This window comes from Furipterus horrens, unplaced genomic scaffold (assembly GCF_987537825.1).
Source record: "Furipterus horrens unplaced genomic scaffold, mFurHor1.1.pri manual_scaffold_7, whole genome shotgun sequence".
Lineage (NCBI taxonomy): Eukaryota > Metazoa > Chordata > Mammalia > Chiroptera > Furipteridae > Furipterus > Furipterus horrens.
Window position 1 is genome coordinate 116,005,411 of NW_028327177.1, and position 15,759 is coordinate 116,021,169.

The window sequence follows — 15,759 nt, forward strand, 5'->3', positions numbered from 1 at the left end:
TGAGAACTCAGAAGGCACCAGTAAACTTTCTATCAAGAATGGCCAGTGTTAGAATGTGATGTGTTTTTAAAACATCTTCATTTGAGGTGTAGTGTCGCCAGTCCTCTCCTCTTTTTTGTTTAAAGTGTTATTTGCCAAACACTGTCATAGGTTCAAATGACTCTGGGTATTTCCTTTTTACTTATAAATTGCCAAGGCTTTTATTTTTCAAATATGTTCTAAAATCCTGTGTTAAATGAAAATATTGTTAATTTTCTAAAGCAAACTTTCAGTAAAGTATTTGATTATCATAGTCTTCCTTCTTAAATGTTAATCTTGCAGTTTTTTAAATATATGTTAAACTTTCATTTTTGCTCTTTTCTCGGGAATAAGCATTATTTTGAGTTTTTGAGACAAAAAAAGAATTATGTATACACCAAAAGTGATTTGTCCACTTGATTAACATGAAGAAAGTGGTGTAAGCTGCATTTAAACTATTCATATACAAATAACTTCAACCTATGATTTGATTATTTTTGGCTGTTAGGTTCTATACATCATTCATACTGTGTTTATTTTGAATTCTTGATTTATCTAAAACAAACTATTATACATATGGGCTTCAATCCATTACTCTCTGATAATTCTTTGTTAAATGCATAGCTGAGTCCTTGTGGAAAGAAGGTGGTTTTCATAATCTTTTGCCTTTGGTCCTTTTTTGTAAATGGCCCGAACTCTTCACTGTCTATTTTATAATAATGAGCTTTGTTAGGGTTAGAAAACACATTAAAAAATATGTTGACATATTAACTAATGAAAGTTGAAAAAAAAATGTTCATCTTGATAGTCTATAAAAATATGTCCAGCACAGCTTACAATTTTTTAAAGTATATTTTATTGACTGTGTTGTTACAGTTGTCCCAATTTCTTTTCCCTTTGCTCCCCTCTGCCCAGTAGCCCCCTCCCCTCCAGAAACCCCATCCCCTCCCCCTTAGTTCATGCCCATGCGTGTACAGCTTAAAATTTATTGTATCCTTTCCATTGTATCATTTCTAATGATATATTTGACAATCAGAGACAGACTTAATAATGCTTTGAGTCTTAGTATTGTTCATTTTTCATCTGCATGGCAGAATGTTTATCTAGTTAGAAGACTTTGAAAGGAGAATGGTTTTGTCTAAAAAATGAAATATTACACTTTAAGAAATTATTACTCTCTGATTTTATTTTTTCATTAGCTTCCTGTTCAACCCTTGAAACCAATATCCATTTGGTATCTTCTAATAGTAAAACATTCAGCAGTTAGGGCATTATTGTTTTATTTAATGTTCTGTTGGGTTAGTTTTCTATTGCTGCCTGACACATTACTCTAAACAATAACAGCTTAAAGCGACAAATATTTATTAGCTCACAGTTTCTGTGGGCAGGAATCCCAGTAAACTTAGCTGAGTTCCTCTGGCTGAGAGCATCTCACAGCCTACAGCCAAAGCATCAGTCAAGGCTGCAATCATCTCGAAGTTCGACATGGGGAGAATTGTCTCCCAGCTTTCTAACATGGCTGTGCCAAGCCTTGGGTCCACAGTTGTTGGCCGGAGATATCCTTGCCTCTGGACTATAGAATAGCCAGTATGGCAGCTGACTTTCTTCAGAGCCTTTCAAGCAAGAGGTGGCATCTCCTCACTTTTGCCGTAGTTTATTCCTTGGAAGTGAGTTGCTAGGTCCACCCAGACTCAAGAGGAGGTGATTGCTTAAGGGCGTGGGTACCAAGAGGTGTGGGGATCTTAATTGTTGCCTGCCACATCTCTTGTGAGTACTTTGGGACTTACAGAATATTACCACTCTTACTATGTTATTTCATATGATTATGATGATAAAACTCCCTGTTCAGATTGAGCTCCCCTTGCTTAGCTTGCTCCTCTCTCACAATCTTGAATTAATCACTTGTAGCTGCTCTCCAATAAATTTTGGTACTTTTGGAGGAAGTGATGCAAACCAGGTCAGAGATAAAGGAATGTTCATTTATAGACAAGGAGCTTTGTTAAAACTCTAAGGCACTATCAAGAAAGTATACAATTGGAAGTATTTTATGCTCTGTTCATTATCTAAATTCTAATGTTTACCTTGTTCAGTATTGGTAAAGGTTTTCAAGGTGTCATGAAACGATGGGGATTTAAAGGCCAGCCTGCTACTCATGGTCAGACGAAAACTCACAGGAGACCTGGAGCTATTTCAACTGGTGTAAGTACAACTGCTCTTCTTAATGCTAAATATTCAACTTCTAGGCATACACTGAGTGCTTTTAGTCTGTTCTTTGGGTCAAGTCACATAATATTAATCTGACTCAGGATGGGCCCTGGCCTTACTTACTTTCCAGGGGTTGACTTGCATTGTTTAGTTATACGCTACATATCTACAGTCAGTATTCTTAATATTTTTCTGCCTACTTTCTCATTTCCATCTCTGACTCCCAGTCTACACTCTGAAGACAGCTGCAGGAAATCAGGGATAAGAATGCCCTTTCATCTGGCCCCACTGGTTCCCTCACAGATTTTTCCTCCTTCTTAAAAGACAGCTTGGAAAGATTGTCAAGGACAATATAATGGTACAAGAGGAAAGTGGTAGAGGAAAAATGGAGAAATAAACAATGAGTGCATAGGAAATGGAGAAAGACTTTTGTATTGCTAATTCAGTTCTATTTTCCCAGAGATATAAAGGGCCGGGGCTGGGGGATATATTCTTTGGAGCATCAGAGTAATACAAGTTTAATCTCTAAAGCTTAAAGTAAATGTATAGAATATATATGTATGTGTTTATAAGGGTTCATTGGAGATAATTTCTGCTTTCATAAGACGAATACAGATTAAAGGTACGCTGGAGTGGCTGATTTCCTTTTTTTTTTTTTAATGTTTTATTGATTATGCTGTTACAGTTGTCCCAATTTCTTTTCCCTCTGCTCCCCTCTACCCAGTGATCTCCCCCAGTTGTCCCCCCAAGTCCATGCCTATTGGTTGTGCACATAGTTCTTCTCAACATCTTCCTGTCTACTCACCTCCCTCCTGCTATGCTTCTTAATTCCTGTACCATCTCCCTCCCTTTCCCCCTTCCCCCTCCCCACTGACCTCCCCCCAAAATGTTTCCCATACCTATAGTTCTTTTCCCACTCTCGTTGCCTACTTAGTCTGCCTTTGTTTTGATTCCCCAGCTTCTGTTGCTGGTTGTTGTGATACAGTTTTCATTTTAATGTTCATAGTTTTGATCCTCCTTCTCCTAAACAAGTCCCTTTAACATCTCATATAACAGTGGTTTGGATCTGATGAACTCCTTCAGTTTTACTTTGTCCTGGAAGCACTTTCTCTGCCCTTCTATTCTGAATGACAGCTTCACTGGATAGAATAATCGTGGTTGTAGGTTTTTGCTTTTCATTACTTTGAATATTTCCTGCCAGTCCCTTCTTTCCTGCAGAGTTTCTTTTGAGAAATCAGCTGATAGTCTTATTGGGACCCCTTTGTATGTAATTTTCTTCTTCTCTCTTGCTGCTTTTAAGATTCTCTCTTTATCCTTAATTTTTGACATTTTGATTATAATGTGTCTTGGTGTGGTTCTCCCTGGGTCCAGTTTTTTTGGAACTCTCTGTGCTTCCTGGACCTGCAAGTCTATTTCCTTCCCCAGGTTAGGGAAGTTCTGCTTCATTATTTTTTCATATAATTTTTCAATTTCTAGTTCTTCTTCACCTTCTGGCAACCCTATAATTTGGATGTTGGCCCGCTTATAGCTGTCCCATAGATTTCTGAGCCTCTCCTAATTTTCCTCACTTTTTGTTTCCTCTTTCTGCACTGGTTGACTGTTCCTTCCCTATGTTCCAATTTGTTGATTTGATCACTGGTTTTCCTTCCATCACCACTTGTTTCATATGTGTTTTTGTTCATTTTTGCAGGACTAGCCTTTTTTCCTTCCCCGTCTTGATTTAGATCCACTGTTAGTTCTGTAAGCTGTCTTATAACTATAGCTCTGAACTGAGCCTCAGAAATATTATCTATCTGCTGGTCCAATAAATCATGTATTTGCTGTCTGGTCAGCTGCGTGATTGGGATTTCTATCGTTATCCCTGCCGTCCTGACAGTTTTTATTTACCTTTCCTTCTTGGTCGGGGCTGTCACACCTCTTCGCTATCTGGGGCAGAGCCCTGTGCACTCGTCACTACCAGGCGACCCTTCTCACCACGCTGTGGCGCTTGTGTGGGGGCAGGGGTCCAAGATGGATTCGTGCCGTTCACTCTCTGCTGAGAGACAGGGAGCCTCCTCCTCCGTCCCCACGCTCTCTGGGCCTCACAGTCCAAAGTAATGGGGGCCTGCCTTCTCCAGCATTGGAATCTCAAGCTGGCAGGTGTGGTCTGCAGCCGAGGGTGCTCCCCAGGCGCTTCTTGCCTCCCCTTAAATAAAGGTGTCTGTGCTTACCACAGACCTGCCGCCTGTCGCTGCAGCTACCACCACCAGCAGCACAGCTCGATCTCTCTACCCCTGTTTCGCCCCTCCTACCCATCTGGATGAGCACCATTTGTTTATAACTTCATATGTTGGACTTCCATGTAGCTTTATTTTCTGTAACTTCTGGTTATTTCTGGTTTTGCGATAGTTTTAGTTGTTCTTAGTTGTGGAGGGAGATGGAATGTTTCAGTCAAGGCCTTCATCTTGGCCAAAGTCTGGAGTTGCTGATTTTTATGTAGCAGATTACGTTATGAAGCTCTTTGGTTTTTACCATTCTTTAATAAGAATGTGGGGAAGCAGGCACTCTCATACATTGCTGGTGGGAATATAAATAGTGTATCCTTTATGGATGAGAATGTGGCAATACCTAACAGAACTCCCCAGCAGTCCTACTTCCAGGAATTTCTCCTGAAGATATTCTTCGCCAAATATAAAAATGCATTTTCACAAAATTAGTCATTGCAACTTTATTTGTAATTACAAGTATAAATGTCCATACCTGGGAATTTGGATGAATAAAGTATGATATTGTACATCTACTCAAGAATACAATGCAGCTGAAAAAGAATGAGGTCATTTCTAAATGATGGAGTGATTTCCAAGATATAAGGAAATACAGATGTTACCTGCTGATTTTTGCAAAACAGGACCAAATAGATAATCCAGAAACTAAAGAGATTTGTTACTTACAGGAGATAAGTGGGAACAGTATGAAAGGGTTTAAAAGTGGCAAGAGCAACACATCCCTGGATATACTTTTTTGTTACACATTTTATACTTGGAACCATGTTAATGTTTTACATATTCAAAATAAAATAGAAGGGGGAGGATCCACAATGGAATATATTAGAAAATGATCCTGTTTCAAATGAATAGCATAACCTTACCAAAGAAGTATGGAGTAACTCAAGTAACTTTTGAACACAGTATTTGGCTCTATACCCTGAGTCTAAATTTAAAATGTACTGTACACAAGTGTTGAATCCTAATTATGTTTATTTGCAATGGTATTAGGTAGCTATTCTGAATTAATTTTCTGTAAATTGTAGGATTGGGTAGATAGGTAAATATATGGATAACAAGAGCCAAGTTTCTCGCTGTTTAGAGAAGGGTATTAAATTATGAAAAGGAAGGACATTAAAATGAACCCTACAGTGTTGAATTCCAGTTATAGGTATGAGTATATATTCACTCTGTACTTACATAAAGAAAGAAGTGGATATGGATATGTGTATGGTTGAATATATATCTATGTTTTAGCTGCTGAAAGGACCCCAAAGCAAAGATATTCCATAGCAATGAGCCTAGATCTTGGTTTCTGAGCACCATTCCCCACTGAAAGGAACTAGGGCTTGTTGGAGATATGACTGATTTCATGCATGGGGTAGGAGAAATACAAGTTGAACACAAACCAGCTTGTTTAAGAAATTGAAAGCAGTGCTTAAAAGATGGTGACACATGAAAAGGACCCAGGGCCTAGCTAAAATTAACTCCCACTTGCAAAAATTGGGACAGTTTGATCTGAAAACTTAAAAAACAAAATAAACTTAGAATCAGTGAGTTCACACTGATACACATAAATAAAATGGATAGGTTAATAAACAAAAGGGAGAAAAGGAACAGCTTGCTCTTCCCTGCAGGATAATCTCAGCGAATAAATAGAAGGAAAGATGGAGTTAGAATTTTACTTTGACAGCCATCATAGGAATAATTGATTCAGACAGTAGTCATCAATGAATGTCAAAATAAGTGGTGAAAGCTTGATGGAGACTGGTTATTTACATAGTCCCAAGACAAATTGCCTGTTAATTACAAAGGGGAAAAATAATAACCTTAGAGTAGATTAACCGAGTGAGCACATCCTTAACTAACTAATCAGTGTTATACATCACCAGTAATTGAACAAACCAACATAATGTGCCTCCTGATGGGATTCTTGGGGAAAAAAACACATTATCACTTCTGTAGTGATTCCAAATTGAAAATACATCCAATCACAGGGAAACATTAGACAAACCAAAAGTGGGTGATGGTCTATAAAATAATTGGTTTGTAGCCTTCAAAAATGTCAAGGTCATAAAAGATAAGGAAAGGCTGAGAAGCTGCTCCAGATTTAAGGAGAACTAAAGGGACACGACAAGTAAGTGCAATATATAATTCTGAAGTGGATCCTGGACTTGGGGAGAAAATAGCTGTAAAGAACATCATTGGTGGAGTTGACAAAATTAGAATGTGGACTTAAGGTTAGATAATAATGTTTTAAATTTTCTGAGTTTCGTAATTATACTATGGTTATGTGAGAGAATATCCTTGTTCTTAGGAAATAGACACTGAAGTACTTACAGGTAAAGGAACAACATGACAACATGTCTGCCACCAAGGTTTAGATGATAGGGGTGTGCATATCTAGAGAGAATGGGGAAGCAGATGGGCGATGTGTCAGTAATCAGTACATTGGAGTAAAGAGCATGAGAGCTTTTTGTGTTATTTTTGCAACTTCTTTATAAATATAAAATTATTAAAATTACACAAAAATAAACACTTCTAAAAACGAGGTAGATCATAGACATAAATTTTAGAGTTTAAAACCTCCTTTTAGAAAATGTAGCAGTAAATCTTCATGACCTTTGGCAAAGCTTTATATATGATACCAAAAATACAAGTAATAAAAAAAGATATAAACTAGACCTCATCAAAAGTTTAAACTTTGTGCTGCACACAGTTCCATCACGGAAATCAAAAAGAACTCTTACAACTCAATAGTAAAAATAACCCAATTAAATGTAGGCAAAGGACTTGGGTAGACTCTTTTTCCAAAAAAAAAAAAGGATATACAAATGTCCAATAAGTACATGAAAAGATGCTGAACATCTTTAGCCATTGCAGAAATGTAAGTCAAAACCACAGTGAGATGTCTCTAATTAAAAAGGCAGATAATAACATGTTAGCAAGGATGTGGGAAAATGTTCTAAAATTGATTGTAGTAATACACAACTTTGTGAATATACTAAAAACATTAAACTGTACCCTTTAAAGGGGTGAAATACATGTTATGTCAATTATATCAATGAAGTTCTTATGAAAATTAAACATGTAGAAGAACCTATTCTTATAACTCAGGTTAGTTATTTGTCATGAAATGTATTGTTCTGTGTTTGTAAATACTTTCACTAAGGATTAGCTGGTGAATGCCTTTACAATCCTAAGAGTTAAGGTATACTTTTAAGGAGAGTAAATTTAATTGCAGAGGGCAGAGTCTTTTTAGTAATGTAATGTTAAGTAAGGTGCTTATCAGAGAGTGTATTTATAAAATAAGAGTGATACTTCATCTGTAATATTCAGAATTGTCTTTTAAGCTGTTGATTATCTCTTAATATGAGCTACTTCTCCTGCACTTCTGCCTGTTACTGTGAGAGTAGTGATGCAAAAGTCGTATCTTTCAAGAATTCATGTGTTATGAGAACCTTTCCTGTTTTAAATGTAATTCAGATTTGCTTCTTTAGGTGTAAAATTATTATCCATTATCAAAGCCAAAATCAGAGAGACTGTAAAGCTGTTTGATTTATGTAAATCAGAGATGACCAGGGCTGGATGGACAAACTCAGTATTCCAATAACTAATTCTGTCCTTTAATCATGCTGGTGAAGGAAGGTAACATCAAAAGCAAGGGGCGGGGGAGCAGGGCCATTTCAGCAGCAGTGCTGTGGATGGAGTCCATTAAATCCATTAATACAGAAGATAGGGAAAACAGGCCAGGCAGTTAATTGTTTCTTTGATGGTGTGACATGTTTGCATATCCTTTATTTATTTTTTAAAAAATTCTCAACCGGTATTAGCACAGTTGCTACTTTCTTGTTACTTGAGTTTTTCTCCTAAATCTGTTCTTAGTATTTGTTTTGTTGCTCCAAGCTAATTTAGATTAGATTACCTTTACTGGGGTGAATGTGCCTAAATCCATATTAGTTCTTTCCTAGGGCCTAGCAGAATGGGGGGGAAAAAATGAAACATTTTAATAACTCCTATCTTAGTTGACATTTTGTTTTGATCAGAACTGCTTGAAACTGAGAGTGCTTAAAAATGCTAATTTCGGTTCTCTCATTAAGGATGTTGCCCGAGTCTGGCCTGGAACTAAAATGCCTGGACAAATGGGAAACATCGATAGGACAGCATTTGGACTGAAAGTAAGTTTCTGAAGTGGCTCTTTGTAAGAACAGTTAAATTAATGCCTAAATGCGAAGGCGCCAGAGTATGTATTTAATGCGTTCTGTTTAATTATTGTTTGTTCAATTTAATGATTTTTCTAATATATTTTACAGTTACTAAGGGATAGAGAATATATGAACTATGTGTTATATATTCTCAAATTCTTAACTTTTAAAATTTTATTTTATTTCTTGTTTTAGGTGTGGAGAATAAACACAAAGCACAATATAATCTATGTAAATGGCTCCGTACCTGGACATAGAAACTGCTTAGTAAAGGTATGTTTAGCTGTCTTTATTTTCCAATGTTCATATATGTGGATATGAATAAAATTCTCCTTTAACCCATGAATAATGTAGTTTGAAAATTAGTGGCTGTTTTTCCAGGAGTTCTGTGCTGATACTTTTTCTTTTTTGTTTCTTTTTCTTTTTTTGCTTTTTAGTAGCATGAGTTTTTAAAAAATGCACAAAATAACCCATAGTCTATGTCTATAAAATGATGAACCTTAAAAAGGGTAGGACCAGTAAGCAGAGGCTCTGTAGAAATATGAAGAGGAGATTAGGGTATTGTTGCCAAAATATGAATAATACAGGAGGTGGAAATTAAATGAGAGAGTCAAGAAGAAAGGTGATTAAAGGTAGACATTTTAAGGAAAAATCCTGTTATTATTATTACTACCATTGCTCTGATTGTATTTTTAAGTATTTTTTCTGAAAATATGCATGTTCATTTTTATGTTCAAAAATATAAAGTAAAAGAAAAAAACAGGATAGATCTGAAGAAAAACTTGTGCTTTCAGAGACTTATTTTTATCAAATAAAGTACAAATTACATATTCTGCCTAGGATTTAAGTTGATGTAATACAAGTGATAATTCACTTGAATTTTGAATCTTCCATTCTGAAAATAAATTTGTACAATAGTAGAAGTAATAATAGCTATTCCTAGAAATAAATTCTTCATTAATTTTCCAACAGTAACAACAAAAATAGGTTGAAACTTAAACCTCTAATTTTTCATATTGGGTCTCTTCCTATATATGCTTTTTATTTCTTAAAGTAGGTTCTCTTATTAGCATAAGGTACAATATTTGTTTTAATTAAAATTCCCTTTCTGGCACTCTTTATTTTTTGACTGGCTTATTCTCATTTTTCTTTAAAAACCAATGTGTTTGATGAATATTAGCAAGGTCTTTTTCTTTTTTAAGATTGCAGGTATTTAGGCTTACGTAGGTTTCTAGCCTCCAACTGGCCCATTCTCCAGATGACTACAATGACAGGTAGTTGAAGCCAGCAGGTTGTCATTGTGTTTCTTATAACATTTTGGCTTCAAAATTCAATATATTCCTACATTCACATTCCAGATTTATTACATGTTATGCATATCACAACCTAAGAAAGAGAAAAAAGGGAAGTGATTATTTTCTGCAATAAAATTATACGGGATAGCAGGTGGATTTTTTATGCTGTCAAATCCTGTCAAGTCCTTACATTCCCACTTGCTACAGACATGATTCTAGGCTGGCTTTCCAGCTCAACCTTACTGCTGCTGCCACTTGGCAGGTACCACCTCAGCATCTTTGGCACCAGCAGGGATGAATAGGCCAGCTGTCTTGAAAAACCTAATATGTACAGTGATTTTCTGATCTGGTTGTTATAAACAGTTTATAATCAACAACATTTATTACTCAGACTTTTCATCCACTTTAATAAAAGATTGCTTTCAAAAATTCAAATTTTTAAAAACATATATTGTTGCAGTTAGATTTTATTTTATTTTTTATTTATTTTTAGACACAGGGGAAGGGAGGGAGAAAGAGGAGAGAAATATCTATGTGTGGTTGTCTCTCTCATGCCCCCAACTAGAGACCTGGCCCGCAGCCCAGGCATGTGCCCTGACTGGGAATTGAACCAGTGACACTTTGGTTCGCAGGCCATCACTCAATCCACTGAGCCACAGAAGCCAGGGCTCAATCAACTCTTAATGGATGATGGCCTGCTATCACCAAAGACAGTCAGAAGGTACCCCAGAGGCAATTCTAAAAGCAGAATCCAAATATATTTTGAGAAACTATAGCAGAGAAATGTCTAGTCCACTTTGAACTGTTAATACACTAGTGAGTATATTTTCAACAAACATTTTAATTAAAAAAAGAACTCATCTTTGAAAAAATGTCTTTGAATCATGGTGCCTGAACAACTTCCGTTTTGTAGCCCTAAATGTCTGCCCCAAACATTAAGATGTAGGTTTGAATGGGTATTTTGTGGGCTTGTGTTTTAAATGTTAAAAGTTTAGTACATCTTTTGAAAACATTGAGCTTTTTTCCGTTCCTCCGGGTGGTTGCACAGCAGGTGAGGAAGTCCCCTTACCCGTGGGGATGAGGCACTTCCTGCTGGACAGGTGGCCTCATCAGCATCCACTCACCCACAGAACCTTTGGCGTCCTCAGAGTACAGGGCTACCAATAACTTTTTTTGTAATCTAAAATTGGTGAAGATAGTCCTAGGAATGACCAACCTGTTTAATTAACTTAAGCTTTTGCTGTTGTTTGGATTCACTAAATGTGTCAAGAGAGCCTAAAGAACTGTTTACAGAATAATGTAGTTTATGTTACTAAATACCACTCGTGTTTGCTCATTCCTAATGTCCTAATTTATCATTTTATTGTCAAGTGTACCTGTTTTTTTGTATGTGTGTCCTAACTTCCACCTTTCCTCAAAAGGTTTGAACTGACTTGCCAATATACATAAATAGATAAAGAATGAGGTAGATAGTCGAGGGGGTCTTGGTGAAGGCAGGGAAGCCAGGGGTAAAAGTAAGAGCAAAAAAATGCATACAACAGAGTCTCGCACATTGTTAAAGGTGGGCTGCAAACTTCTGGCCCTCAGTTTTAGATCCACTGCCATGATTTACATTTCAAATCAATGAATTATAGTACAGTAGCATTTACAATTCGAATATTTAAGCAATACTTTTGTCTGAAATGTTCCTTGGATATGGTAAATGTATAAAAATGTAAAAGTGAAAATTCACTATTTAGGTCATTTATGAGTAAACATTTCTATTTATCAAATTAGCACAAAAAGTTTTATTGTTGGTTTTTAATATTCAGTTTTATTTTCAATTCTAAATTCTGAGACAGTTTAAACTGGTAAGAATATGACCTTTTTTTCCCCAAGTTAAAGTTCGACACAAGATTAGTTGAGAAAAAAATAAGTTTATTTTCTTCTGGGCAACTTAACCAATTTTTTGGAACAGTTTTAATGAGAGAGATTAAAATAGACATGTTTTTCTGTATTTAACTGTTCCTAGCAGCTGTGTCCTTATTTCAACCAAATTATTCATTTCTTATTGTTAAAATGATTTGTCTTATTTTACTCTGTGTATAATTATATGTAATTTTTTAATTCCTCTCTGAATGAAGACTGTAGATAAAGTCAGGAACTTTAAAGAACTCAAAGATATTTTCTAAAAATAAAACCCAGCCTTTTAGGATTGTATCAATATCTGTACTATTCCTTGGTTTATGGATTCACAGATAGAATTTTTTAGAGTATAGAGTTAACAGAGATATAAAATTATGAGTTTATTATTTTTCTAAATACTATTCTTAGCTTTTAAATGAGAATGCTACTTGTTAAATGTAAGCAATTTTCTAAATAAAATGATATTTTCAATTATGTTTTCTTAGAATTAAGACTAATAAAAATACTAGGTAAACTTTTTAACTTCAGATCAAAAAAATTATAGTATAAAATAAAATAAAAATACATAACATGAATAGATATGATTATTGAGAAGTTGATAGTAATACCATTTAAGTGTAAAGATATCCCTATTTATATTTGAAAAGTCAATTTGGAATAACTTATTTAACTAGTAATTAATAGACTATGATTTGTCCTGTTGGGCAGTTCTAAAGATTTTATAAGTTACGGATAAGATGAAAATTAATAACTAGTAATTTTCTTCTTAGGAGATAGCTGATTAACTTGAGGAAAATTGTATATCTATCATTGGATTAATTAAATTTATGAGTAAAAAGAATACATTGAGTTCCTTTTACTTTATAACAGTTGCATTTTCACATTAGAAAATACAGGAACAGATATTCCTTGATTATGAATAATAAATAAAAAAGATTATCTTAAGTAACTTAATTGGTAATTCTTATTAATAAGATCTTTGCTTCCTTCCCACACACAGGTCAGAGATTCTAAACTACCAGCATATAAAGATTTTTGTAAAAATCTACCATTCCCTACATATTTTCCTGATGGAGATGAAGAGCAACTACCAGAAAACTTGTATGACGAAAATGTGTGTCTACCCAGCGCACCTTCTATTACATTTTCCTAACCTCAGTGGACATGGAAGAAAGTCACATATTTTGTTAGCTTTGATGAACCAGAAATTATAGTTTGCTTTCTTAGCCACAACAATATCACAGTTGTTACCTTTGTCAGGGGCAAAAGTATATCATTTTTTTTTTACATTACCACATCAAATAAATCAAGTAGATTAGAAATGACAAATTTAGATGGACTCACAGTTTGCATATTAGCAAAATCTTTGTAATTTATGGGTTTTCTTCCTTTTTTTACTACATGTTTTTCAGGTTATCTTAAGATGTTCATGAATTAAACTCTTACTAAGATTTGTCTTTGTGAAAGCATGGTTGTGGGACAGTGGCAAACCGCCTGAGAACTGTAGTGTAACCTGTTTGGGTAACAGAATCCATTTCCTGAAGTTCTTTTTTCTCAGTCTTCTACATTTTAGTGTCCTGAAGAGAGAAAGGAAGTGAGATTTTTATTTAAATTATAGGAATATATCTCATAGTAAAAGGCCTGACAAAGACAATAAAATCATAAATTATGGGTCTTATATACACTTCTGTTGAGTAATAATTTTTGGTTTGATCCCTCAACTATAAGATATGTATAATCATTTTTTCTTGATGCCTTCTAAAAATGATTTGAAATGGCCTGAGATAGTGCATTCAACAAACTTTTATTAAGCACCTATTGCTGAAAATGTTAATGGCTCCTGGGTTCTCTTCATAGTATGAAATTAAAATGTGTTTACTAGTGGCTACTTACGACAAATAATTAAACTTAAAAATTTAAGTATAAGCAGACCTCATTTATCTGCCGGATTTACTCTGACCAGATTCTTGAGGCCCCACAGAATTATTTTAACTCCAGATGTTTTCTGAGACTTGATGCATATAGCCACCCAAGAGACTTATTAACCATAATGTTAGGTCTCCACGTGATTTCATGATAACTAATGGGTTTGTTATTAAAAAGTCCCACAATATTTTCCTGTCCGTACTACGTTTCTCTCATTCTTAATTTTGAGTTCAAATGTAGCCACACCTTTTTTAAAAGTGTTTTATTTATACTTTATATCATTATATTAAAGATTTGTGAAAGTTGGCAGGTGATAACTTGTCATAAAATAGTTCAGTAAGGGGAAAATAGGAAGATATAAATCAAAATAGGTAGAGGGTTGGAAAGAAATGATGCCAATATAATATAAATGAGCAGGCTATGGTATGTGGTTATATGCTGTTTAGCTCTTGTCTTCCTGGGTACCAAAGTAAAATAAATAACATTGAACTGTTACATATTTATCTTTAATCATAAGTTCCTCAAGAGGAATCATTTTAAACTGGAGTAAGTCTTGGTTTCCATACTATTTTTTTTTATTAGAAATATAAATAACTTATCAAACTAGAAATTCCTGAACTTGTTAAAAGCTATCTCAAGCAAACATCATACTCAGTGGTAAAATATTAAACACATTCTTCTCAGAGACCAAACAAGAATACCTTTTACTAGTTGTACTCAACAGTGTTCTTGGAGGCCCTTGCCAGTGCAATAAGACACAAAAGTAATGAGCTATATGTACTGGAAAGTGAGAATAAATATTTGTAAGAAAGATGCTGTACCCAGATCAAAGACAATTAACTGACAGGCTATCAGAATGAATGAAGAAAATTCAAAGAGGTGACTGCATACAAGATTAATATACAAACATAATAGCAATATTTAATTGGAAAATTTTATGGAAGGAAAATTGATACCACTCACAATAGCAATTTTTTAAAAAGGTTACCTGGGAAAAAGCCTAACAATAAATTTCGTAGTCTTGTAGGAGAAGATAAAATTTTATAGAAGGACATAAGAGACCTGGAAATACAAGTGTAAGACTGAATGAGCACCTAGGAAGTTGGGAGGTAGAAGGGAAGAGGGAAATCTTAGAAGGTGGAGAGTAATATTTTGGTTATGCATGAGAAGACTTAATATTGTAAAGAATTCAATCCTGTTTTTAAAATCTCAATGGGACTTACCATAGTATTTTCAAACTGATTCTAAAATTTATGTGAACATGTAAATCCAATAACCGAAACTTAAAATTAGCTATGACCCATACATACTATGCTTAGGGTCTTAGGCTTACTTAACTTTGAAATTCAGAATACTCTTTAATTAGCTACAAGTGATCAAAAGATTTTAGACTTCTGGCCAAGATGGAGGCATAGGTAGACATGCTTTGCCTCCTTCCACAACCATAAGAAGGATTACATCTACCTCAAAACAAAAAACAACCAGAACTACCAGAAAACCAAACTGCATGGAAGTCCAACAAATAAAGATATAAAGAAGTAATACTCATTGAGACAGGTAGGAGGGGGTGGAGGCAGGGAACCAGGGTGGAGAGGCTTCAGTGTGTCAGTGGTGACGGCGACCACAGCTAGGCAGTGGCTATGGCCAATCGGCAAAAAGAACAGTTACACATAAAAGCCAGGAGGGACACCTAGGGAGTGATCCCAGGCCAGATCACACAGCTCATGGTTCCAGTGCTGGGAAAATAAAGCCTTGTTGCTTTCGGCTGTGAAAAACAGTGGGCATTGGGGCAGCAGAAAAAAAAAACAAAAAAAACTCTTAGGAGAGTCCCTTTAGAGGGACCCCCACAGTCCTAGAATGTTCACAAACCCAACTACTCAGAGCCATCACCAGGACAACAGCTAGAGGAGTGCCAGTCACATACAGGAAACAGGTGAAGTGACTGGAAAAGGGGTGAGTGCC

At 35.3% G+C, this 15,759-nt stretch overlaps 1 protein-coding gene across 1 annotated transcript in view; it reads left to right on the forward strand.

Moving 5' to 3' along the window:
- Positions 1 to 13,984, forward strand: part of MRPL3 (mitochondrial ribosomal protein L3) — a 39,469-nt gene extending 25,485 nt beyond the window's left edge. The window contains exons 7-10 of the mRNA XM_090284340.1: positions 2,109 to 2,217; positions 8,567 to 8,644; positions 8,867 to 8,944; positions 12,872 to 13,984. Coding sequence (XP_090140466.1) covers positions 2,109 to 2,217; positions 8,567 to 8,644; positions 8,867 to 8,944; positions 12,872 to 13,024 — 418 coding nt within the window. The 3' untranslated portion in view covers positions 13,025 to 13,984. The remainder of the gene's footprint in view (positions 1 to 2,108; positions 2,218 to 8,566; positions 8,645 to 8,866; positions 8,945 to 12,871) is intronic.
- Positions 13,985 to 15,759: the final 1,775 nt, after the last annotated feature.